The following is a 23,526-nucleotide window of genomic DNA, read 5'->3' as shown; positions in this document are numbered from 1 at the left end:
CAATAATAAATATGAATAGTACCAAGCTCTACTGAACATATTTCATACATGTGTAACATACCAGTAACACTTCATTTATGCTAAAATGAAAACTTTCAAAATATCTTTAATTTACTCACTTTCTGAGACCTTTGACACCTTGTTCAGCTAATTAAGTTCCAGCAATACTCTTTAAAAGACCTCTGAATTTTCAAAATGAATTTTCATCTATTTTCTCCATTTTGATCTACTCTAAGAGCCCTCGAGTTTATTATGCAATTATTCCTACTCTACTTATCTTATTTTCTCGCTATTTTTATTCAAAATGTCCTAGCATTTGGCACTGGCCCACATATTTCTCAAGGTAAACAAATAACTTTAAAAAAATAGAGAAATAATTAGAATTTGTACTCATTCTTATAAATACTCTCATCTTATTTCTCTTAATACAGATTCAGTATGGCTGAGCTCTGATGTCGATTCTCTTTCGACAGCAAGCGATGTCTCCCTTTCTACAAATAGATATGAGATTGTACATGCAGCAGAGAATGCAGTCTTACCTCCAGAAGATGGGCTTGAGGGCATTCTATATGACTCTGGATTATCGTGTAATGTCGGTCCGGTCACTGCTGCAGAGGAGAACTTCCCAAAGGCTCCTTTAATTGCATTAGTCCAAAGTGGAGGATGTTCGCTCTCGACCAAGATCAAAATAACTCAAAAGCATGGAACAGTTGCTGTAATTTTCTATGCCACAAGCCATAAAGATGATTCTATATTCGCGAAAAAAAAGAACATGGTAAATAACTAGGCTTCTAAATATATAGTGCCATTTATTAGCCGCACATACATATATGTATTTACGTATTGTTTTTTTTAGGGTATTCCTAAAAACTCTGGAATCACTATACCAGTCTTTTTTGTGAATCCCAAGATTGGTAGGGAGCTTCACGGATTACTGGAAAACTCAATGAAGTCCCCTCCAAAAGTCATCAACGGCAAGACCTTAACATTGGCTATTCGTGTTCACATGTTTCCAACGCCAACAGAAAAACTTCCAACAGCAGAACTTGTACTTATTATTGCTGTTGCAGTATGTGGCGCTATAATGTGTACATTTGGTAAATATATTACACTTTGATCTTCCATGATCTCTTACGTTTATAGGTCTAACCATATTTCCGTTAACAGCTGGAATACTGTTTTATCTTTGGCGTCGTCGAGTGGCTCGTAACCCTGGATCTGGTGAAGAAATAGGCGTGGGAGAAGTTCTTCCTATGGGAAAAGAACTTCTTCACCCTTCAGAGGTCAAACAACTGTTGACCCGTACTATTATAATGACACCAGCCACCAGTCATCAATCAGGATCGGGCTCTTATGATGATTCTTCATCGCTTTTGAGCAATGAAGAAAATCCATGTGCAATATGTTTGGAAGGAATGGTTGGTGGAGACGTTGTCAGACAGCTACCCTGTAAACACGAATATCATACCCACTGCATTGGTAAGCTTTTTATTAGTTCACAAAAATAGTAAAAGAAGATCCGAACACAATATGTTAACGAGCTTTCTGATATTTTTCTTTATTTGCTTTTAGATCCTTGGCTTACTTCCAAGTCTGGGGAATGCCCTCTTTGTAAAGCGAACTGTGTTGATGCGCTAAAGGATATCAACGGCGATACGCGTGGTACAAGGCGTGAACGCTTTAAGCAAAAATACTTTTAATATACTCATACATATAAACCCATACCAACTTACTATATAAACGCTAATTATTGTATTCTAATTGTACCAAACTCTTTGACTTTATTATTGTTGGTGCTATCACTGGTTGTAATTAGGGCAACGCTATAATAATATATGCATTTAACGAGACCATTTAACTGTAATCACCATAAATTCATTTTAACTAAAATATATTAAGCTCTCTAGCTTTTTTTTTATAAAAAAAAAGGTATTTGAACAGTTATTTAATAAAATGGTGGTAAGTAATGTAACAGTATGATGATGCTGGCGTACTTTCATGATCTCCCCACGGTACTTCAAAGTCACTTGATTCATTTTACCATTTATTTTTAAGCCAAAAGCTCTTACCCAAATACCTGTTAATTGTTATTTACAATCTATATGGGAAGCTGGTATATTTTCCCTATTTATATCTTCATTTTTTGTATCAAACTATTCAATAGAAGATGTGATTATTAGCTTAGTGTTTTCGATCACTATAGTCTAATTTGCGTATATATATATGTGTGTGTGTGTGTGTTTATTGTTGAATATGTATTACAAATTGGATTTTTGTTTTGCATGAATTACTTGGTAATATCTTGCTCTTCGGCTAATTTTATGTTTCAATTTCTCATTATTTGTGCAGTATTCTTAATGGCTTAGACAACAAACAGATTGTAAGGTCTGGTTGGTCGGTTTAAACTTTATTAGCATTTTATTGATTAGAGGTCATGTATTTCAATTTTAGCAGGAGATACGTTGAGTACAATAGTGATAGTATCGGTATATAGAGGGACAACTGATTCAATAATCAAACCATAGGTGTTAAAGGTATAAGGGCCAACAAAGAATATACACCTAACATTGGCTGGGAATGATGCAATAAACTGACTCTAGTGAACCAGTAATGCAAAACATTTCATAAATATAGTAAATAGGTTTGATGCTCTCATGGCTAATATCGATAACACCCCCACTTTGTTCCTCGATTATATTACTATTTGTTCTTATTTTTATTTGGAGGAGTTAGGAGACTTTAATCGATTGCTTAAAAATAAAGAGGGAAAACATTGGGACATATCGGATCAATCAGACACCCAATATATCTATTTACTGATTTGGCCAGAGTTTCGGGGAAACCGATAGATAAACGATTATTAGACTATAAACGAGGTCTGTGCTTTACAGATAGAATAAGGGACATTATAGATCTGATCAGCATTAATCTGGTTAGCACTAGATACTGACTGACACACACACGCATGCCGAAAAGTCCCCGCGCAAGGCAGGGTGAGGGTATATCCATTGTTTAAAAGAAGTAAAATAAGTTAACGATCGTGAGCAATCGTGAGTAATGTTTGAGTAATTTGATAGCGATTTCTCTGCAATAATTACATTTGAAAAGCTACGTCTGTTTTTGCTTTTCTTTGGTAATAGTAATAATAATGGCCACGTCTATATATAAATAAATGATCTTGTAAATTGATAGAAAAATTTACTATATCAAATACAATAAAATATGAATCTGCCCGATCTTGGCTATTAATTTTCATTTTTTAGTAGACACTAATGGAAATACGACTTTCTGTACGTATTAATACCAATCAAATCACAAATTTATCGAAATAGAATGCGATGCTGCATATCATTGTTGTTATTCTTATTTTTTTTTAAAAAAAAGCTAAACCTCTTAAAAATCATATCTGACTTTAGACCTCTTTGGTTTAAGTGGCCGTTTCTATCATAGAACTGCTAATCGACCCTTCAACAATCTATATAAAACCCAAAATAGATTTTCGTTTGGGCCAAATATATAATCTTTTTCTGTTATTATTATCACTGTCATTATTACTGCTATTTGCTTTTGAACTTTATATCTAAATCATTTCCTTCTTTTATATCAATATATACATCAATACGCCACCAATATTCACATGTCTTACAATACTATTATGTTTCCAAACTCTTTGGTTGAAGAGCCCCAGGAGTATCCTTCTACACCTCATAGGCCAGCTCTTCAAATGCGACGTAGAGCTTCGACACAATCAAAACATACCAGTGTTGACACATTTGACAAGCTAAGGCAAGATCGATCTGCCCGAAAATTAGATTCTTTTTTTGGGGAGCATTTACCATTGGATGTCTGTATTTCGGAGATACGCAAAGAAGGACTTAAGGCCATGCTAGAATCAAGGGTCCCACTCTGCTATTTCTTACTCCATTTAATAAACGAATACTCTTGTGAAAACTTGGTAAGCTTTTGGATACTTATATATATATATATACCTGTATGTATGTAGAAGGTATATTGAATAATATTTTGTGTAGTTTTTCTTTCTGGAGATTGAACGCTATGATAAAATGAAAAACATGCCAAAGAAACAATGGAGCACTGCTCATCATATATTTGCTGTGTACATGACACATAACAGTCCATTTGAAATCAATGTAAATGATGAAGTTCGTAGCAAAGTAGTTGCTATGATCAGAGATCACAAAGCAGATCATTGTTTTGATCCAGCAAAAAAAGCGGTATACGTGATTTTGGAATCCAGCTTTATACGATTCCGTGAAAGTCCAATCTGGAATAAAATGATCTCCTGTTGTGGTAAGACAGACACATATCCGATGATTGGAGTATACGAGCTAAGACAAGAAAAATCGTATCACGTCTTTAAATAGGTGAATGGACAACATACTATGACAAGCATACACGCGAAAAAGTAATCAATGAGCTTATAGCATTTCTGGAACAACAACATAATAGCCTATTCAATCACCCTCTCATTGATGCTCCTGTACTTGCAAGTGTACGCCAGTCTTCTAAAAACCGACTAAAGAGAGTCAAGGCAATGATCAGTGTCTTTAGCCAAACAGAATTAAACATAGACACCAAAGTCATTCACTCAAATACCCCTAGACCCAAGTCATGGTCTGTGCTTGGGATTGATTTTTCCGTATTAAAGAAAGGAGCTTGTTACTGACCACACACACACACATACACAAAAAAAGGGCAGACGGGTGTCAATAATCCCAATTTAGTTATTTAGCTTGACCTTTAGTTTACATATAATAATCTGGATTTGTACATACATATCTATATTTATATATAAAAATATATATATTTATATTATATACAGAATTAGTTCTTTCTTTTTCAACATTTAACAAACAGTGATGAACATCTGTCGACTGTTGTCATCATGCTTCATTGTCTTTCACTCAAGACCAAAGACACAATCCCCATGAAGGCTTTTGAATCTCTTAATGATCACACGCTTCACAAACGTTCTTCTCATATAAGCTTTTCTCTGAGGTTAGTTTATCGCTTTTTGATCATTCATCATTAAAAACTTTATTTTCATTTTTATTACTCAACAGTTTTCCATTAAAGCCGTACGAGCAAAGTCTTAATCATGAGAGGATTGAAAAAGAAGGACGATTAATTTGTACAAAATCACAAAACATATATCGTCGTCATTCTCATGAAAAGAGATTGAATCATACATCCGAACGGCAGGAACGTCTGCATTGGCGTGAGTTCTACGTAGAGCTGACAAAAAAGAAGATTGTTTTGTTTTCTATAAAGGTACTTTTAATTTTTTTTATTAAAAAAATGCTTAATTATATATATGGCTTATTTTTAACTATTTGATATTTTAAATGATCAATCAATAAATCAATAAATTAATAATTCAATAGCAATACCCAGGAGATTCTTGTCGAATAGCCCATGAGATTACCTTTGAGCAGCCAGGCCTTCGTCTAACTCCATTATCACCATTAGATGGTAGTTTCTGCTTACGAATCGACAACCGTACCCAAGATTCTGCCTTTCTTTTCGAAGCTCCATCTAGAAATGAAGCCTTTGAATGGTTTATCGAAATATACCACAAAATCAAGATCAAATCCCCCATTCCGTCCTTTATTGATGTCAATATTCCACTACTTGGACTTGATATCAGGGCACCTTTACCGAGTGCTTCAACTGATTCAATGCAACTCCAAAACATTAGAACATGTGTCCTGACTTTATTAAAGGCACAGAATATCCCCCTTCCTGCAGAAGAAGACAAAATGAGATTGTGTTGGGAGTACTCATGCGCACGGCGAGAACTAATTAAGCATGGGAGAGATAATCCAGGAGATCCAGTATTGTCCTTTCAACTCATCAGTCAGGTAAGAACCTCTTTGTTTCATTTATTTTAATAACAGGAACAGTAACAGTAACAGGAACTAATTATCGAGAACGATCTATTTCAACTGAAACCCCACAGATCCCGCGCCTTGTACTCTGTACACCCGTGTGCCCATTGTTGTCTGCACCAGCTGCTCACGAAGGACATTTGACAAATAAATATGACAATCGCAAAGTGTACTACATTCTCGATCATGGGCTGCTATTCATGATCAAGAATCCCAAGGATGAATTCCTACTACATCCTGCAAAACAAAGCTTTGCAAGCGCGCTGTTCAGAACTACTCAAACGTTTTTACTCAAACAAATTCCAGCATTCAATCTTGGATCACAGTATCAAACCAATCCAAATACCCCTGCTAATCAACGAATGAGACGCGCGAGTCATTTGCTACATGCCGACAGTGTAATAGATTTACGGCAGATTATAAAAGTAGAGCATAGTAATGAAAGAGCAGACAATCTAGACTTTAGGCTAATCTCGAGCGAGGGAGTTATTATTGAATACACTGCCGAATCGAGACCTTCAGCGGACAAGTGGATACGATGTATTAAACTTTGGTTAGACTATATGAGCATACAGCCTTGTCAACCACTAAAGGCTGATAAGTCTAGTAATGTTATGGTGAGTCTATTAAACGCCGATATTATTATTTTTTATTTAGTATATGTGATACATATATACATACATACATGCATGCATACTTGATATTTACAGTTTGGTGCTATTCATCATTTAGTATTCTGGCCCATTGTTTTTTAAACACAAATACAATGCTCCGTACAAAGATACGTTTTGTGTCTATGTTAAACAGGTCGGTCTACTTGTCTTTCGTCGGTGGCAAAAGGAGAGATCTAAATCACTTTGGTCTCCGGTCTACAAGAAAATGTTCCACCTTCCGCTAAAGGATACTTACCTGTTGGCAAGTAAAGAGGCCATTCGGCCGATAACTCGAGATAAAGAGATACCCTCACGGTGGATTGACGGACCAGTTGAGGCATCTATGGAGTCATCAGGAACATTTGTTGTCTGGAAACCCAAGGACACTTGTGGATTCAAATGGGGTCATCGGCTGGGTAGGCGTGGCAAACAATGGATTTTTCTAGCCAATGGAGAGTCAGAAAAGGATGGCTGGTTATGGGCTTTACAAGCACTTTCGTTTGAGTAGTCACAGATCGTCTTGGCCGAGCTTATCCAATGACTGGCCAAGTTTGACAACCAAAACTAGACTTTGATATACATTCCAGCCTTTGCCTTTCTTTCCTTCCTTCCCTTCTTGTATTATTGTTGTCTATAGTTTTTTATTTTCATATTTTTCATATTTTATATTTTATATATATTTTATTTTATTCTACTATTCTTACTACCACTATTGTTGTTGTTATTTTCAGTAAGCCTTTTTTTTTCTATATATATATATATATATATATTCTTTAATCTATACAATATATTATATATTCTATATATATAAAACAACAAAAGCAGATAATTATTGGATACCATTATTACTATTACTATTACTATTACTATTACTATTATTTTATAATTTAATTATTTGTTTAATTAATTAATTATTTTAATTATTTAATTATATACCTTTCTCTCTCTGTGTGCATAGATATATTTCACAACTCCTTTTTATTTCCTTTTTCCTTTTTATCTAGTCGAATTCTCTATCCTTTGTTGATTTCAACTCAGTACTCACCTATCTTTTGCAACCCATAGTTCATTTAATTCATCATGGCATCCAAGGGAGCGCGTAACTTGGGTCGTGTCAAGTTCTTCAATTCTGTAAAAGGATATGGCTTTATTATTCCTAATGATCCTTCTCCAGAAACACCTCCGGAAGGTAATGAATAATTTTCTTGTTAGTTTTATTAGAATACCAGTATTTTCTGATTTTATTTACTTATCTTATTTTGGACTGTAGTTTTCGTTCATCACACTGCTATTCAGAACAATGGAGGTTTCAAAAGTCTTAGAGAGGTAAGCCCAATTCTATTGTATTATTGTAGTATTTTTTTTTCATTTTCATTTCCATTTTCTGAGTCAAAGTTATTCATGCATTTCTATAGGGTGAAGAGGTAAATATATAAATATACATATACACAGATCTGTATATATATATACACTCAACTTGGCAAATTCAAATTGGCGCCATTATAAATATATATATATATATTGTGTGTGTGTATAACACCACTAACAAACAAACAAAAATAAAGGTTGAATACGATCTTGTGCAAGGAGTCAAGGGAATGCAAGCAGCAAATGTAACCGGACCAAATGGTGTGCCTGTACAAGGCGATCCTCACGCAAGCCAACGCATCAACCCAAAGTAAGTTTGACAAGTATGTTACAAAAAAAAATAAGACAAAATTTTTTATTAATACTTCTTTGATTTTTCTTTTTTGTTTTAGTGCTTATGGTGCAGAACCTATGGGTAATATAGATATATTGATGCGTCTATTCATTTGGGGCATTCTTGAAGCAGATAAAAGAGAATTTTTGTGTATATAATGTGTTTATGTTATTAATTAATTAATATCAATAGGCTATGGATTCGATCCCTATGGTTCATCTTCAGGAAACTTTGGATATCCTGGTCCACAGGCTCAGGCAGGTATTGTGGACGGCGGGTTTATGTTCAACAATCTTCCACAGCCATATCCTCCATACGGACAGCAACCCTTCCCGATGTATGGTTACGGATCATCGCTGCCAATCCCGCCCACGTCCCCAATGGCACAGTTCGCGCCACCTTATCCCCCATTCTCACCCCTAGCTGATAAACGTCTTGGTGATAACCTTGGTTAAATTAAGACATTTGTTGTACACTGGCCTAGGAATAGATCTATATTTTTATTTTTATTTTTATTATAAAGAAGAAGTAAAAAGAAGAAAACACACACGCACATACACACACACAGACAAGCATCTTAAAATTTTACATATTTTCTTCCCTTGACCAACCTTAACTTTAAGATAAAGAAAATGCTTTAAATATACACTTTGTATGTAAAACATTTACAACCTTTAGTGGCTACCACAAATCAAATTATATTATAATTTTTTTTTCCTTTTGTTAGTACAATGTGGTGCAATGCAGTATAGTGCAGTACAGTACAGTACAGAGTAGTGTGGTGTAGTGTGGTTCAGTGTGGTTCAGTGTGGTTATGGTTGCAGGTCCAAACCCAATTGAACTTATTTTAGTATTAATTCTTGCTATTATATTATATTTTTATTTTATATATATATAAATATATATATAAATGTTTTTTTTTACCTGCAAGCGCAAGAAATAATAATTAAATTTAGATTGCACGCAAAATATTTTAAAGCAACGCTATAATTGTGAAAAAGGTGTACAGGAAAACAAAGTTTGATGATTGGATTGGTTAAACATTCACAAATCACGTGTATTTAAGATAACTCGTTAAAAAGGGAATTCAACAAATCTTCTGAGCGTTGCAAATAAGAAATTCCTATTGGCAAAAGAAAGAAAAATAAGAAAGAAAAGAAAGGAAGAAAGGAAGAAAGAAAGAAAGGAAGAAAGGAAGGATAAGGATAAGAAAAAGGAGTCCAATACAAAATTACTTTTTTTTAAAGAAAAGGTGCAGTGGAGTAGATCGAATAGCATGAGATGAATAAAAATAAAAAATAAAAATAAAATACGCTCAAGTGATTAAGAGTGCGTAGAATCCATAATGGCTTATTGAAAAATTTACTTGATCCAGCATCGATGAAGCATTCCTCACAAAACGCCAAAAAGAAAGGCCGGTCCTCCAGGAAAAAGAACATGGCCGGTGGCCGTGATGTAGATTTGCGACAAGACAGGATCGATAGACTAGATGATGTAGATCACGACTCTACAGACGAAGAAAGCGATCATTCATTTGATGACGACCTGAGCGATAATGATACGCATTCACCTAGCCAACTAGGAAAAAAGAGAGGACGACCCAAGTCTGGAACTGGAAGAGAGGACAGACCAAAGAAGATTATGTCTGGAATGATGTATGAAGTAGAAGATGATATTGATGACATTGGAGAGACCAAAGTGGATAGTAACGGACACCTAATGGGAGGGCGACAATACAAAGTCACGACCTTTACGCTTCCAGATAGAGGCAACATGCTGTTTATGTTTTCCAAGGATCCAGCTGCACTCCTTAATTTTCGAGATAGTTTTGTATTTCTGAAAAAGAATCCAAAGCTCGTCAAGGTGCATGTCACAGACGCCGAAAAAAACCATCTGGTAGAAAGGGATTTGCTGCGATCTACTTTCCGCACTCGTGAAGTATCTGTGGTCACGGCACGTTCAGTATTTAAACAATTTGGTCATCGAGTAGTGAAAAAAGGCCGAAAGGGCCGTGATGACTATTATTATACAGGAGAGCTTGAAGACCATGAATTGTTTGGGGACGATAAAGACTCAGAGGATGATGGAAAAGAAGCCCCAGCGGACAAGACATGGGCACCATTTGCACTCACTGGGCGTAATAACATTACCAACAAAGCAATCGCACGTCTGGCAGGACCCGTAACAGAGGTCAATTGGATGCATCATGTTGCGGTGTCTATACGCGACTTTAATGCCCATCTGTGCGAGTACCGACGTGAAAATCCGGCATTTTATGATATACACACCAACGTTTACCAGATCCCACTTTCTAAGCAACCCCGTAAACGACTCTATCAACCAGAACCCATTCAGGAAGAGTCTCCAGATAGCCCTACTGAAAAGCCATTGTCTGAAGTAACACCGTAAGTTTGGTGCAGACAATAATATATATATATATACATGTACACACACAAACAAACAAACAATCAATCAATCAATCAAACAATCAATCAAACACACGCACACAAACACACATCTAAATTACCCACCTAAATGCATATATATTCATAATATATACACATATATTTCTTAAAAAAATATGCCTTTGAAGTGGACTATCAGATACAAACCTGAACAAGGATGCGGTAAATTCAATTGATGGCCGCCTTACCACCGCTGGTAGTGTGCCTCTTTCCGCTTATTCAACCAAGGCACCTTATACATTTATGCCTTCAACATAAAATATATATATATATAATATACGATAAAGAAAGAGACAGAAAGAAAGAGAAAAAAAGGGTCTATCTTCCTTGTTATTTTTACTATATACTTTAATTTATTTCCTTTTATTTTTACTGTGAAATATTCTTAATATCTTTTCTCCTTCTCATGGTACTATAACCTTGTGTACTTGCTGTTGCTATACTCCTTTCACTTGCAACTTTTGGTCTTCTTTTCTGCACAGCCAGGGGGGGGGGAGGTCAAGTCAAATTTCTCGAGATTAAAACGTCATCATTTGTTGCCCCGCTCTAGAGGCTTTTTCTGTTGGCATTTTTCGACAAAAAAAATAAAAAGAACGCCTTTTCTTCTCTTACACTTTACAACCAACCATGGGCATTTTCGGCTTTGGATCGACCACAACCCCTGCTGTCGAAGAGCAGGAGGAAGTCTATGCTCCCATGCAATTTGAGGAGAGCATTGTCGACGACAATGTGTACGAAAAGATGCCTGACTTCATGTCAAGCATTTCATACGATGCGGCCAAATTGCAGCCCATGGCTCTCCAGGGTGGTATTGACTTCTTGCAAGTCGAAGACCACTCTTCCTCTGCCGGTGGAGCTTCACTAGCTCCTTCCCGCGGCTGGACAGACGATCTGTGCTATGGCACCGGTACCACCTATTTGGCAGGTCTCACACTCGGTGGTGCTTACGGTATGGCAGAAGGTCTTCGTAAGAGCTCAGGTGCAGAAAATGCCAAGGTTCGCCTCAACACTACCCTCAACACAATCACACGTCGTGGCCCTGGACTCGGTAACGCTGTGGGTGTTGTCGCTATGCTTTACAATGGCAGCACTGCCCTGTTGGATTACTGTCAGGGCACCCATAATGTCTTTAGCAGCATTGGAGGAGGTGCTATTGCAGGAGCTATCTTCAAGAGCACTGCTGGTAAGGATTTGGAGGGTTGAGAGCATTTGTGTAGAATAGTGGTAAAGAGAAAAAGAGATATTTTTCTTCTTTGGTTTGGGGGAAGATTTGAGATGAGTATTAGTGTGTGGGAGTTTCTTGGATTTGAGAAGATGGATAGAAAAAACGTCAAATTACAATACAGTAAAATATTACCAATTTGATCTCGCCTATTCTAATCTAATCTTCATTGTTATCTGTTGCAGGTCCTCGCGCAATTGCTATTTCCTCTGCTGTATGTGCAGGTGTAGGTGGTGCTTGGTCTCTTCTTGTCTCTATGTGGACTGATCAATAAGCTCAAGCTTTATCTTCCCCTCCACAAAAAAACCCCCCTCACAAACAAAAAACAAAAAACAAAAAAGTCACTGCAACCAACTCAAAAAAAAACAACTCGAACCCCTCTCCGATCACAATGAAAAAAAATAGATTCCGTTTGTTTATAGAGGCCGACCTTGCAAGCACAAACCTCCCCTTTCCTCCACCTCCATCTCCCCCTCGTCCCCGCACCTCCCTCAATTTGATATCGAATAGACAGCGTTGTATAAAAGAAAGAACGAAAGAATGAAAAAGAAGTGTATCTAAGGACTGTTACTATTATATATATATAATTTCTATTAAAAAAAAAGAAAAGAAAAGAAAATTATTAATCATCCTTGGATTCTTTGGGTGATTTGCGTGGCATAAGATTAGCGAGCGGCACTGAATCATCGTCTTCTGGCTCAGATTCCCACCCCCGGCGTTGGTATGCGTTTTCGTGGGGAGAAATGCCAGAAAGACCATAGAGACTTTCTTCTAATTGCTGGCTGTGGCGAGAACCTCTGTATTCATCATCGCTGGGATAATCACTATCTGAAGCAAAACTTCCGGAATCGTAATAATCGTCTGAAACACTGTCTTCTACCTCTTGATTTGTGCTCTGTCGGTATTTCTTTTCCTGTTGGCGCTTGTATTGAATTGAGAATATCGATGGACGCAAATCATCGGGATCTCGAGGTGGCCAGTAAAATACTACAGCTGGATCTAGATAATCCATTTTTTTTGTACGTTATTATTGGGAGTTCGTATTCGTATTCTTATTCTTTTATTTTTATTTTATTATGTATCTTGATCATAAGTAAATGATTCTTTTTTTTTTACCTGCATCGTTACAGAGAGCAAAGTCGATACCGTTGGATTTTGGTGTTTGGGGCCACAGCCAGAGGAAAGGATTATTTCCGAATACACTACATATGTTCTTGTAGATGCTGATATCAAATGGGTATACAACCTACAGTCAACTTGAAAGTTTATATGAGATTGCTTTTAAAAAAATAAAAAAGTAAAAATATTAGGATTTGGTAAACTTACGGGAGGTATCTTGCTTCTTCTAACCAGCTTTTCGACCTTTCCTCGTTCCCAGCCTTCAATAGTAGATTGGTTCTTGGCAATACAGTACAGATGATAGACGCTCAAGATACCCACACAGAATAAGACCACGAATGCCAATACAAAGTTGAGTACCATAAATACAATTTCAGAAGTATTTGGGTCGGCATCGAATTGAAAGTGTCGCATCGAATCCAGAATGGTTCGTACCCGCCATATCAATAATCCGACGACGTACGAACATGCAAAATCGACGTAGATTACAAATCGCATAAAGTGGGGATAATTTCCATGGCCAACGCAATTATCGATCCATGGACAATGGTGATCCATTTTCAATACACACCGTTTGCAGTATCGGCAGTGATGCGAGCGAGGTGGTTTGTAAATATTGCAAGCTTTACATACTCGTGGACCTGTTATACCTAGCTGTTTATTCTCCTTAATAACCACTGCAGGCACCTTTTATTTTTATTTATATGCATATTTATTCACATTATACATGTGCGTAATGTATTGTAGTTTGACGGGAATAGAGTTTTATGGTTGTTCCGTATTAGTCCTTTAGTCATTCGGTTGCATTTTAAGATTGTTTAAATAACTTCATTGTTACCCAGTCTGAAGGTACTTTTCCTGGATCAGTGGTGACTGCAAGGTAATAGTTGTAAAAGACCATGGCCACGAGTACATTAAGTGGAGCTAGGAACCAGAATGCTTTCAACGTCAGTCCTCCGAGTGCAGGACCAAACACCATAAGTTGTGATGAATAAGCAATCATTGCGATGAGCAGTACGACTCCCACCACAAACACCTTTCCTGGAATCGACTCTAGCATCAAACTCGATTGGTGGAAATAACAATAAAAATAAAGGAAATATATATAAAAGAAAATATATAAAGAAAATAAAGAAACAAAAGAGGGAAAAGGTAATGGGGGAAAAAAGAGGGCGGAGGATAAAGCACAAATGAAAAAAAAAAGAAGGGAGAAGGGGAAAGGGGAGGTAGAAAAAAAAAGGCGTGGGCTGAAAAGGAGGACAAAGGGCTGAGCTTTTTCCTCTTCTTCTTTTTGCTAATCATTCACTACTGACCCATTACCTTATTTTCATTTCTTCCTTTCTCCTCTTCTTCTTCTTAAAGAAAATCCAAACAAGAAGCCTTATTTCTGCACTATACCTCATCTCATGGCAGAAACAAAGAGTAGAAAGCCTGCGAGTAGGTTGATGAGCATTATAGGATGACAATCTTAACTCATTCTTTAAAATGCATATAGACACTGCGTTTAAGCAACAACGTCTCAAGGCTTGGCAGCCACTTCTCACACCAAAAACCGTTCTCCCGACTTTATTTGCGGCTGGTATCGTGTTTGCTCCCTTGGGCGGACTATTCTTGTATGAGAGTGATACGGTAAAAGAACAATAAACAAGTTTAACAATAGGCTCACGAAACAAAGTATAAGTCAGCTTGAAAACTTATTACAGATTATATATATACACGCATCTATATCTATATATTCATATAATATATATAATAGGTAAATGAAATCGTTATCGATTACACAGACTGTGCAAAACAGACTGGAACTGCAGCTACCGTTTTGGGAGACAACCTATTTAGTTACAAATTTACTTCTGAAAACACAACTGGTAAAATAAAATAAGAATGCTAATCTCTATTACTGACTCACTAATTTTCAATATACATTCTATTGAATAACAGTCATTCGTGCTCCCAGCTATCGACTCGTAAATGCCACTACATACCTTAACCAGCAACCCGTAGCAGAAGGCGACACTCTTCAACGTTGCATCATCGAGTTCTCCATTCCAATGCCTCTCAATTCCCCCATCTACCTCTATTATAAAATGACCAACTTTTACCAGAATCATCGTAAATATGTCAAAAGTCTGAGTTACAGTCAACTCCATGGCGAGAAGATTACTCCCGGAGAAGCTACAACATCATGCTCGCCAATGGGTGTTGATCCCAATGGAAAGATATATTACCCCTGTGGTTTGATTGCCAATTCCATGTTTAACGGTAAGGCAGAATGGGCCAAGTTGTCTCTCTTCCTCTTTTTCTATTTATTTTTTTTATTTTTATATCTATTTTTACTTGAAGAAGAAGAAGAAAGAACTACATTTGTGTCCAAATTTTGTATTGAATTCTGTTTATTTTAGATTCTTTTAGTGCACTGACTCTGCTGAACCCTCAAGGTGGAAGTGCGAACAATATCACATATGTTTTTAATGAAAAGGGTATCGCATGGCCTTCTGATGCTTCTCGATTTGAAAAGACATCAATGTCATTAGACGAAATTACTCCTCCTACCAATTGGGCCAAACGATTCAATAATGCCTACACAGCAGAGAATCTTTTTGACCCAAAAGAGGATGAGCATTTCCAGGTCTGGATGCGTACTAGTTGGTACCCGACCTTCCGCAAATTGTATTCACACTATGAGGGTGAAACTCTGCAGGCAGGCACATACTCTGTTCAGGTTGATCTCAACTATGACATTACTGCCTATGGTGGTACAAAATCTATTGTCCTGACCGGAACCTCATTCCTTGGTGATCGCAACTCATTTATGGGCTTGGCTTATATCATTATGGGTTGCATCTGCGCCTTTCTTGGAGTCGTATTCCTCGGATGGCACTTCTTTAAACCTAGGTAAGAATATACTCTACCACTGGCATGATTTTTCTCTATAGTCATACGAAACTTGAATACCTTTTTTGCTTTATATGTCTCTTTATTTACTTATTTAATTATTTCTATAGAAAACTTGGTGACCACGATAGACTTTCTTGGAACCAGGCTTCGGGTGCTAATCGTTAAAAAAAATATATATATAATATGCATATATAACTATATAACTATATTACGTGTTGAGATTATCGTTTGTGAATTTTATTCGTTCTTTCTCTATATCGATCTCTTTATCCCAATTCTTTTCCAGTGCTAATAATCACTCTACGTCTTCTTCTTCTTTTTACGTGTCTCTATGCGAACGAATAAATATAAACAAACAAAAGAACAACCAAACCAAACAGAAAAAAAAGAGTAAAGAAAAGGGAGAAATGGTTAAGGGGAGTATGTGTATGGATTGTATTTTATTTTTAGTTTGATGGTGGTTTAAAGTGAATTGGCCAGACCAGGAACGTCTGCTAGTTCAACTAGTGTCACGCCTTTAGAATCTGCTTTGGAAAGTAAGGGTCCTACGCTTAAAGCAGACCATCCCTGCCACACCTGGCGAACTTGTTGTTTTGCCTTGTCTGAAAGAACGATGCAAAAGATAGCATCGTAACCACCAGCTACAAAAAAAAATATAATTAGTTAGTGTTAAGTTTGTGGGTATGCGTAATGAGTGAATACATAAGGTTAATGTTATAGTTGAAATAGATCAATGAATATATATATGTGTATATGTATGTATTTAATTACAATTATAATTCTAATTTCAAATTTACCTCCAGGGACACCAGCTATTACAGTTCCTTCAACCTCAAGACAAGCCTCTAATAGTTGTGTTTGTTCGATTGGTTCAATAGGTACTTCTGACAATTGGCTCATTTCCCGCAATAGGCGTCGGACATGGCCAAAGTTATGGACAAGTTGGACCATTTTAGAGATAACTTCGTTCGTTTCTGGGAGCGACGCCCACTTGAAGAGAAAAAGAAATTAATAAGTACATCTTAGTCGAGAAACACAAACACAACATATGATGATGCTTATGATTATTATTATGATTATAATAATAATATCTGTCTATGTCTATCTATCTGTATTTAATCTTGTACCTCTGAAGCCTTGTGACGAGAGCATTTTTCAATGACTGCCTTATAAAGTACTGGTTCCTTTTGCTCGGCTGTTGTAAGATCGCGCAATACTTGCTCCACTTTGCTATTGTAAGAGCCCAATTCTACCCACAAAGCATTTGCTAGAACAGAACAGGAAAAATATTAATGTTAATGTTAACGTTAATTAACATACCCTTTTATATTTATATATATATTCTATGCAGGTACATATACATAATGTACATATAAATAAACTATCATTTCTATTATTCTTCCTTCTTTTTTTTTCTTAGTTTACCGGTAGTTGGGTTGGCTTTACGCCATGCAAGTACTTTTCCAACCAGAGTAGGCGTGTGACTTCCTGCATCGATATCAGCCAAGATGAGATCAAAACCAGGAGGAAGTTTAAAGGGAGCCACCTCATTATCCCACCTTTGTGCATGTAAAAAAGAAAATCCAAAAATAAATAAGTAAATAAATAAATAAATAAAAACCTAAATCTTATAATATGCTACTGTGGCGCAATTGACATTCCAAAAACCAAAAAGAGAAATAAGACTAACTTACCCAAAACTATCTGCACTCAAGTGTTTCAATAAGAGAGTACCATCGACCTGTTGATCCTATTTTTTTTAAAGAAAAAAAAACACATTATGTCAATAATCATAGTTGTAATACTTTCGATATTTCTCTCTTTTTCTATATTACACTTTTTTTTGAAAGTAAATTATACTGTATTTACACATCTGCACATCCAGATTTACTCCTTGATTAAAGTGGCACAAATACATTTTTTATATATGTACTGAATTTTAGAATTCTAGCTAATTTGCATACCATGATTGACGCCAGTACTTGAGGGTTAAATCTACGATAACGATGACTTCCCCACACAGCAGCTGAAACATCAAACCCACTTCCAACCTTTCCTTGAGCAAAGCAATGGACAAACTGGGCAAGGTTGTGTACTAGGGTACGATCTTTCTGGTTGTCCAGATCGACAGCCTTGAAGTGAGCACAGAGTGCAGCTACAAGGGATGTAGTCAATGCAGCAGAAGAACCCAGTCCTGTTTTGTGCACGTCTTTGAGACTAGTCATTGTGTCTGCAAATGGGGGAAGCCCAGCCAAGGAACCATATGAGCTATCCAATCCAAGCTTCTCAAGCTAAAGAAATATTGATATGTTGATATATTGATATACACATAGCAAATCATTAACAACAGTCTCTAACTCACTCTTTTTTTATATATTTATTTAAATACAAATAAATAAATAAATAAATAAACATTACCTGTGCTTGCTGTGAGTAGAAATCATTGTCGCCCAAGATAGTTATGATACAGTCGGTTGACAGAACCCCGAATGCAGATCGTCCCACCTTTTCGCGGACAAGGGCAAGTGTGAATCTCAAGGATGCTTCCACAAATGGGTTACGAGATGTTCCTGAACTGCTTTCGTAAGACAAGTTAAAGAAGAATTAATATATATATATATTATAAATATAAATAAATATGTATCCATACATTTACTCATTTTTGCACACACAAATCCATCTTTTTTATTTATTCCGTGATTATTATTATTATTTTGCTCTCTATCTTTGGAATAATAATGTGCATATATTTATACTACTTTATATTTAATATTAACCTTGGGGTCAATTGAAAGTCTGGCTGGACAGTGAGGGTATAGTGCCAATTACCACCATCAAACTGGGGGGATCGCACCTGAATCCCGGGTTCATCCGATGGAGTGATGATGGTGTAGAATCTGGCAGATGTGCCTACAACTAGTCCTTGGAACTGTTGCTCGAGGACAAGGTAGCCACCGGTCAGTAGTACCTTTCCTGGTGCAGATGCAATGGTGTGCGAGAGAGTCATGAAGAAAGAGAAGGTGTCGGTTCGAGAAACAGGAGTTACGAGATAGTGGACTTTATTTCATAGTCACACAGATGTCTCCTATATGTTGTAGATTGTGGTTGAACCTCCTTGAAGTACATTTTTTTTTTCTAATTTTTCTTTTTCAAACGGGAAATAGAAAACAAGGTTAGACAATTTGTCTTTATTATTATTATTATTATAATAATAATGAGGATGATTCTTATTAACCATCCGAATTATTGCAATAATTATTTTTGATCTGCTTATTATTATTTTTTTGCTTGACTGTTTGCTAGGTTGGTTGCTAGGTTGGTTGCTAGGTTGGTTGCTAGGTTGGTTGATAGACACTCGAAAATAAAACAATCATATATAAGAATATAAAATACCAAGTATAAATAAAAATAAAAATAAAAATAAAAATAAAAAGTAAAAGCAAAAATAAAAGTGTGGCGTCAATGATGATGACTCTACTTCTTTATTCTTTTTCTTTCTTTATATCTTGTTCTGCTTCTTTTGTATCAAATACAGCTTGGTTGGGAATTGTACACCTTTGGTGTGGCAGTGGCACAGTGACGCCCGGATCATGCCCCGATCAGAGTGAGATTGACTACGAAGGCGGTCTTGTAGCTAAAGAAAGAAAGTAAAAAAAAAATCCTGACGAAAAAGGGGATCGGCTATGACCCCCCGCATAAGCAAACTGTGGAACAAACCCTTAATGGAATATATTTGTCTAACAATACCAAGTACATAGACCGGACTTGCTTTCCGAGCGATACACTATATATATATATATAAAATAATGTATACACATATATATAAATAAATAAATAAATGCTGGTTAAAATACAATACAAGTATTAGGGGTTTGTAGATATATCATCAAGGCCCTGACAAGATACATATACACAAAATAATATATTACTGAAGTATGGCTGAGTAATAAATAACCTTTTTCTTCTTCTTTTGTGCAACTGGCTTGAAAGATTATCTTGTGAATTGAATTGTGATTTTTTATTTTTCTGGCTCATCTATTTTGCTGTTGCTTTTCTTCATTCTCTTCTTCTTCTTCTTCTTCTTCTTCATTATCATTCCCATTTTCATCTTAATCTTCATTTTCATATTCTTCATTATTCTCATATTCATTTTCATCCTTATCATAACCACAACCATAATATCACACATGCCCAATACTTCCCAGGATTCAAAGTCAAAAACATCTCGCTTCAGGATGTCTACACAATCACGTCCATTTAGTCGCCTGTATCGGTCTCAATCTGGCTATCCAGACATCAAATACCCGAATGATAGCACCAATAGTACCGATAGTATTGATATTAGTAATAGTGATCGTCGAAAACCAGTCTTTCGTCGACTTCATAAAGCCTACAAAAGTCTATTGACAAACTTCACCATCAAAAAATCCTCTTCAACACCTTTAAAACCAACAGAACCTCAATCTTCAATATCACCTCAACCATCAATATCACAAATGGCACAAACAGCACCAATACCACGCATCCAACTCGTTCCATCATCTTCAACACCCCAAAAACCCACGCATAATCCTTTGTTCTCACAATCTGCTGTAGAACCAGTCACAACAGTACCCTTTTACACGCCAAAAGCACGACCTTTTTCACAATTTATTGGTATCAGTTGCATGAATGAAGACAATGCCAAAGAGGAAGAGGAAGAAGAAGAGGAGGAGGAGGCTAAGGCAAATGATGAAGACGGTCACGAAATCGATGATGATCATGATAATGATAATGAGGAGCCAAATGATAGTAGTATTATCGTTACCTGTCCAGTTGACATCATATCCACCACCTCATCCTCATCTTCATCCCTTCACACCGAAGACTTCCTTGGGCCACAGCTTGAATCAACCCCGACTACATTTAATGACTTGAGAGTCTTGTCGGACCCTTACTCTCTTACATTCACATTCACACCCATCAAGAATCTCGAGACCCCAAAAACTTTCGCTTCACGTATTGATTTCATTCCCATCTTACCTTTACGTACCCGATCTGCTGCTCTTCGAAAGTCAGACATACAGCAACAAAAGGCACTGGCTGTCTGGAAAAAGTCGATTATTGAACTCCAACAAAAAACATACTCTCAATCATTGGTATGAATTATTCATATTTCTGTTCTTATAATCATTTTATATGTGTATGATTTTATCATTCCTATTATTATTATTTTGGGTCTGGATGTCTGTGTGCCTTAATTTGATTGACAACACCCTTTTCTGTTGTATTGAAATTGAATTGAATAGAGTAGAATTCTTAATATTGTGATTGTGATATATATATATATTCTTGATTTCTTCTTCATTTTTGTACTCTTGTAACTCTTGTGTTCGTGTGCCTTTGTCGGTGAATTTTATTAATATGGGAATTGTGCTTTTTTTTTTTATATATGCACATAATATATATTAATCTAGATCTCAGATATTCACCATCAAAGACTTACTCTACCCGAAACCAAGAGAACGGCACTAGTTAACTTTATTTTACATGAGATCGTCACCACAGAACAATCCTATCACCAGCTCCTCACTCTAATTGAAACAGTAAGTTGACTCCTCTATTTAAAAGAAACATAGATAGATAAATAGATAGATAGATAGATGCAATGTAATGTAATGTAATGTAATGTAATGCAACACAATATATTATATTATATTTATGCTTCTTTATTTGTTTGTTTACTAACTATCGATTGTTTTAGCGTCACATGCGTGAAATGGTTCAAGCCTCAAAAGAAAAGGTTCCTCTAGTCAAATCAACCGATATCCCGGTCTTATTTGGCCACCTCCCTGTTCTTCTTGCCTTGTCCAACCAAATTCTGGAGGCGTTTAAGGCCCAGCCTCCTCCTCCTCCTCCTCCTCATACTTCAGCTTCGACTATAACTATACCTACGCCTACACCTACACCTGCATGGCAGCCCTGGTCTGTGCCAGTTGGACAAACCTTCTGCTCCCTCTCTCAACCCCTTGTCATCTTTCTTCAATACGCCATTCATTACCGAACTCACTCAAGAATCATTCAAAAAGCATGCAACAATACAGTATTTACGAAAATCGATCAGGTACGCTTAAAATAATAATATACTTTGTAGTATGAAGCTAAATTATTATTATTATTTTGTTTTTGTAAATATTGATTTTTGTAGAAAACACTTCGAAGGCGGGATACCAATCGCCTTGGGATGAGTGATTTCTTGATCGCGCCGATTCAGCGTGTACCTCGATATTGCATGCTACTTAAAGGTAATAAAACAAAATAAGTAAATTGGGTTAGGTAGATATGTAGTTATTAGAGTTGAAAGATTTTTGACTTTCTTGTCAACCAGCTGGCTGGCTAGATAAAGCTAGCCCAAATCTAGACTTTTGGCTTGACTTGTCTTGTCTCGTTTTAGGCTCAGTATAAATAAATATATAAATATGTACAGGGACTAATCTGAATATTTTGGTTAGATTTACTCAAATACACAGACAGGTCTGACAAGGACCATGAACCGCTCACAAGAGCTCTTTGTACATTGACAGGTCTCGTAATGGCAATGAATCATGATCAACCTTTATAATCCAAGACACACTCCCACAGACACCCACATATATATTTATTTATATTATTCCTTATTTTTCTTTTTCTTTTATTATTTTTCATACGCGCATTTCGTCATACATTTCATAATCTACACTTCAATATTTCACCATACACGCAATATGTTTTTGCCTCTTCTTTTACTTACAACCATTATTAACTTGATTGGATAAATAAATTAACCAATCCAATGTGTACATTATATTCCTTTTTAAACACTACTATTACTCTTATTATTCATATTCATATTCTTATTCTTATTCTTATTCTTATTCTTATTATTTTATATTAAAAAGAAGAAGAAAAGAAGAAGCAAAAACCCTTTTTTTGTTTGTTTTGTATTTTACTATTATTATTATTATTTGACAGGATAATTTTGTATTTTTTTTTATTGAGTCAAACCTTGGAGTCAAATGTCGCATCTATATATTTATGTACTGTGTGAGTTTTCCAATGTACATATATATAACCCTTGTGTTTACGCTGTGTACACAATTTTTAGGAAACTTTGGTCTAATTTTATTTTTATTTATTTTTTGCTCAAATATATATATTAGGCAGATTCTTGGGTGGAATAATCAATTGAAAATAAAAAAAAATTAAAGATTAATAAATACATTCTACAGTTCAATACTTGGTAGCTAATTTCTGTGCAAAATTTCCTGGAAAGCATGCCGTATAGATTCCGTCCTATCCTAAGAAGGATATTGGCATATGGAAGAGGAAAAAATATGCTGAACTTATTTTCTTATTATTATTCTCACATATTTCTCGTGCACAACTTTTTGACGCAGCATCGTATAAAAGGGGGCGACCGGCTTACCTGCCGAAGTGTAGATGAAACTTCATATTTGAATCGGATGGGACGGGATTTATGCAAACTGAAGGATAGGATAGATTATAGGGTTCCGTTCGCTGATATCACTTGGTTTTGGAT

General features: G+C 36.1%; 10 protein-coding genes across 10 annotated transcripts; 7 read left to right on the top strand and 3 right to left on the bottom strand.

The window, feature by feature from the left end:
• Window positions 1-252: 252 nt before the first annotated feature.
• On the top strand, window positions 253-1,700 carry PHYBLDRAFT_151414 (hypothetical protein; the record flags this gene model as incomplete). The annotated part of the gene is made up of 5 exons (XM_018432682.1): window positions 253-343; window positions 432-775; window positions 857-1,097; window positions 1,168-1,479; window positions 1,573-1,700. 5 exons carry the CDS (start codon window positions 253-255, stop codon window positions 1,698-1,700), a joined length of 1,116 nt encoding a protein of 371 aa, XP_018285547.1.
• Window positions 1,701-2,425: 725 nt separating this feature from the next.
• On the bottom strand, window positions 2,426-3,256 carry PHYBLDRAFT_69376 (hypothetical protein; the record flags this gene model as incomplete). The annotated part of the gene is made up of 3 exons (XM_018442086.1): window positions 2,426-2,596; window positions 2,964-3,158; window positions 3,203-3,256. 3 exons carry the CDS (start codon window positions 3,254-3,256, stop codon window positions 2,426-2,428), a joined length of 420 nt encoding a protein of 139 aa, XP_018285546.1.
• A 381-nt stretch (window positions 3,257-3,637) lies between these two features.
• PHYBLDRAFT_69375 (hypothetical protein) lies at window positions 3,638-4,687 on the top strand (the record flags this gene model as incomplete). Its single annotated transcript, XM_018442085.1, has 3 exons — window positions 3,638-3,955; window positions 4,032-4,311; window positions 4,386-4,687. The coding sequence occupies 3 exons, from the start codon at window positions 3,638-3,640 to the stop codon at window positions 4,685-4,687; spliced, it is 900 nt and encodes a 299-aa protein (XP_018285545.1).
• Window positions 4,688-4,906: 219 nt separating this feature from the next.
• Window positions 4,907-7,070, top strand: PHYBLDRAFT_174198 (hypothetical protein; the record flags this gene model as incomplete). Its single annotated transcript, XM_018437210.1, has 5 exons — window positions 4,907-5,019; window positions 5,085-5,292; window positions 5,406-5,882; window positions 5,981-6,526; window positions 6,642-7,070. The coding sequence occupies 5 exons, from the start codon at window positions 4,907-4,909 to the stop codon at window positions 7,068-7,070; spliced, it is 1,773 nt and encodes a 590-aa protein (XP_018285544.1).
• A 572-nt stretch (window positions 7,071-7,642) lies between these two features.
• Window positions 7,643-8,719, top strand: PHYBLDRAFT_151412 (cold-shock transcription factor; the record flags this gene model as incomplete). Its single annotated transcript, XM_018432681.1, has 6 exons — window positions 7,643-7,751; window positions 7,833-7,888; window positions 7,978-7,986; window positions 8,128-8,240; window positions 8,323-8,345; window positions 8,457-8,719. The coding sequence occupies 6 exons, from the start codon at window positions 7,643-7,645 to the stop codon at window positions 8,717-8,719; spliced, it is 573 nt and encodes a 190-aa protein (XP_018285543.1).
• Window positions 8,720-9,387: 668 nt separating this feature from the next.
• On the top strand, window positions 9,388-11,012 carry PHYBLDRAFT_160398 (hypothetical protein). The gene is made up of 2 exons (XM_018434175.1): window positions 9,388-9,516; window positions 9,640-11,012. Exon 2 carries the CDS (start codon window positions 9,702-9,704, stop codon window positions 10,671-10,673), a length of 972 nt encoding a protein of 323 aa, XP_018285542.1. The 5' UTR covers window positions 9,388-9,516; window positions 9,640-9,701; the 3' UTR covers window positions 10,674-11,012.
• Window positions 11,013-11,351: 339 nt separating this feature from the next.
• PHYBLDRAFT_183527 (hypothetical protein) lies at window positions 11,352-14,263 on the bottom strand. Its single transcript, XM_018438788.1, has 5 exons — window positions 13,909-14,263; window positions 13,278-13,757; window positions 13,068-13,197; window positions 12,137-12,950; window positions 11,352-11,912 (listed from the first exon to the last, which is right to left on the bottom strand). Exons 1-4 carry the CDS (start codon window positions 14,128-14,130, stop codon window positions 12,574-12,576), a joined length of 1,209 nt encoding a protein of 402 aa, XP_018285541.1. The 5' UTR covers window positions 14,131-14,263; the 3' UTR covers window positions 11,352-11,912; window positions 12,137-12,573.
• A 213-nt stretch (window positions 14,264-14,476) lies between these two features.
• Window positions 14,477-16,133, top strand: PHYBLDRAFT_174193 (hypothetical protein; the record flags this gene model as incomplete). Its single annotated transcript, XM_018437209.1, has 6 exons — window positions 14,477-14,507; window positions 14,566-14,699; window positions 14,827-14,938; window positions 15,012-15,332; window positions 15,473-15,965; window positions 16,076-16,133. The coding sequence occupies 6 exons, from the start codon at window positions 14,477-14,479 to the stop codon at window positions 16,131-16,133; spliced, it is 1,149 nt and encodes a 382-aa protein (XP_018285540.1).
• A 297-nt stretch (window positions 16,134-16,430) lies between these two features.
• On the bottom strand, window positions 16,431-18,975 carry PHYBLDRAFT_69368 (hypothetical protein; the record flags this gene model as incomplete). Its single annotated transcript, XM_018442084.1, has 8 exons — window positions 16,431-16,609; window positions 16,766-16,958; window positions 17,096-17,235; window positions 17,394-17,527; window positions 17,663-17,718; window positions 17,933-18,259; window positions 18,387-18,546; window positions 18,746-18,975. 8 exons carry the CDS (start codon window positions 18,973-18,975, stop codon window positions 16,431-16,433), a joined length of 1,419 nt encoding a protein of 472 aa, XP_018285539.1.
• Window positions 18,976-20,155: 1,180 nt separating this feature from the next.
• Window positions 20,156-22,569, top strand: PHYBLDRAFT_151406 (hypothetical protein; the record flags this gene model as incomplete). The annotated part of the gene is made up of 5 exons (XM_018432680.1): window positions 20,156-21,106; window positions 21,425-21,553; window positions 21,712-22,071; window positions 22,156-22,252; window positions 22,460-22,569. 5 exons carry the CDS (start codon window positions 20,156-20,158, stop codon window positions 22,567-22,569), a joined length of 1,647 nt encoding a protein of 548 aa, XP_018285538.1.
• Window positions 22,570-23,526: the final 957 nt, after the last annotated feature.

Source organism: Phycomyces blakesleeanus (genome assembly GCF_001638985.1).
Source record: "Phycomyces blakesleeanus NRRL 1555(-) unplaced genomic scaffold PHYBLscaffold_29, whole genome shotgun sequence".
NCBI classification, from domain to species: domain Eukaryota; kingdom Fungi; phylum Mucoromycota; class Mucoromycetes; order Mucorales; family Phycomycetaceae; genus Phycomyces; species Phycomyces blakesleeanus.
This window is presented reverse-complemented; position numbering and strand designations above follow the sequence as displayed.

Bases quoted from the DNA above. Each gene is read 5' to 3' on its own strand.
- PHYBLDRAFT_160398 (XM_018434175.1), top strand. From the start codon at position 9,702: ATGGCCGGTGGCCGTGATGTAGATTTGCGACAAGACAGGATCGATAGA.
- PHYBLDRAFT_183527 (XM_018438788.1), bottom strand. From the start codon at position 14,130: ATGCTAGAGTCGATTCCAGGAAAGGTGTTTGTGGTGGGAGTCGTACTG. The intron at 13,758-13,908 runs GTAACAATGAAG...TAAAAATAAAAG, and splicing joins GAAAAGTACCTTCAGACTGG to GTGCCTGCAGTGGTTATTAA. The intron at 13,198-13,277 runs GTAAGTTTACCA...AGTTGACTGTAG, and splicing joins GAAGAAGCAAGATACCTCCC to GTTGTATACCCATTTGATAT.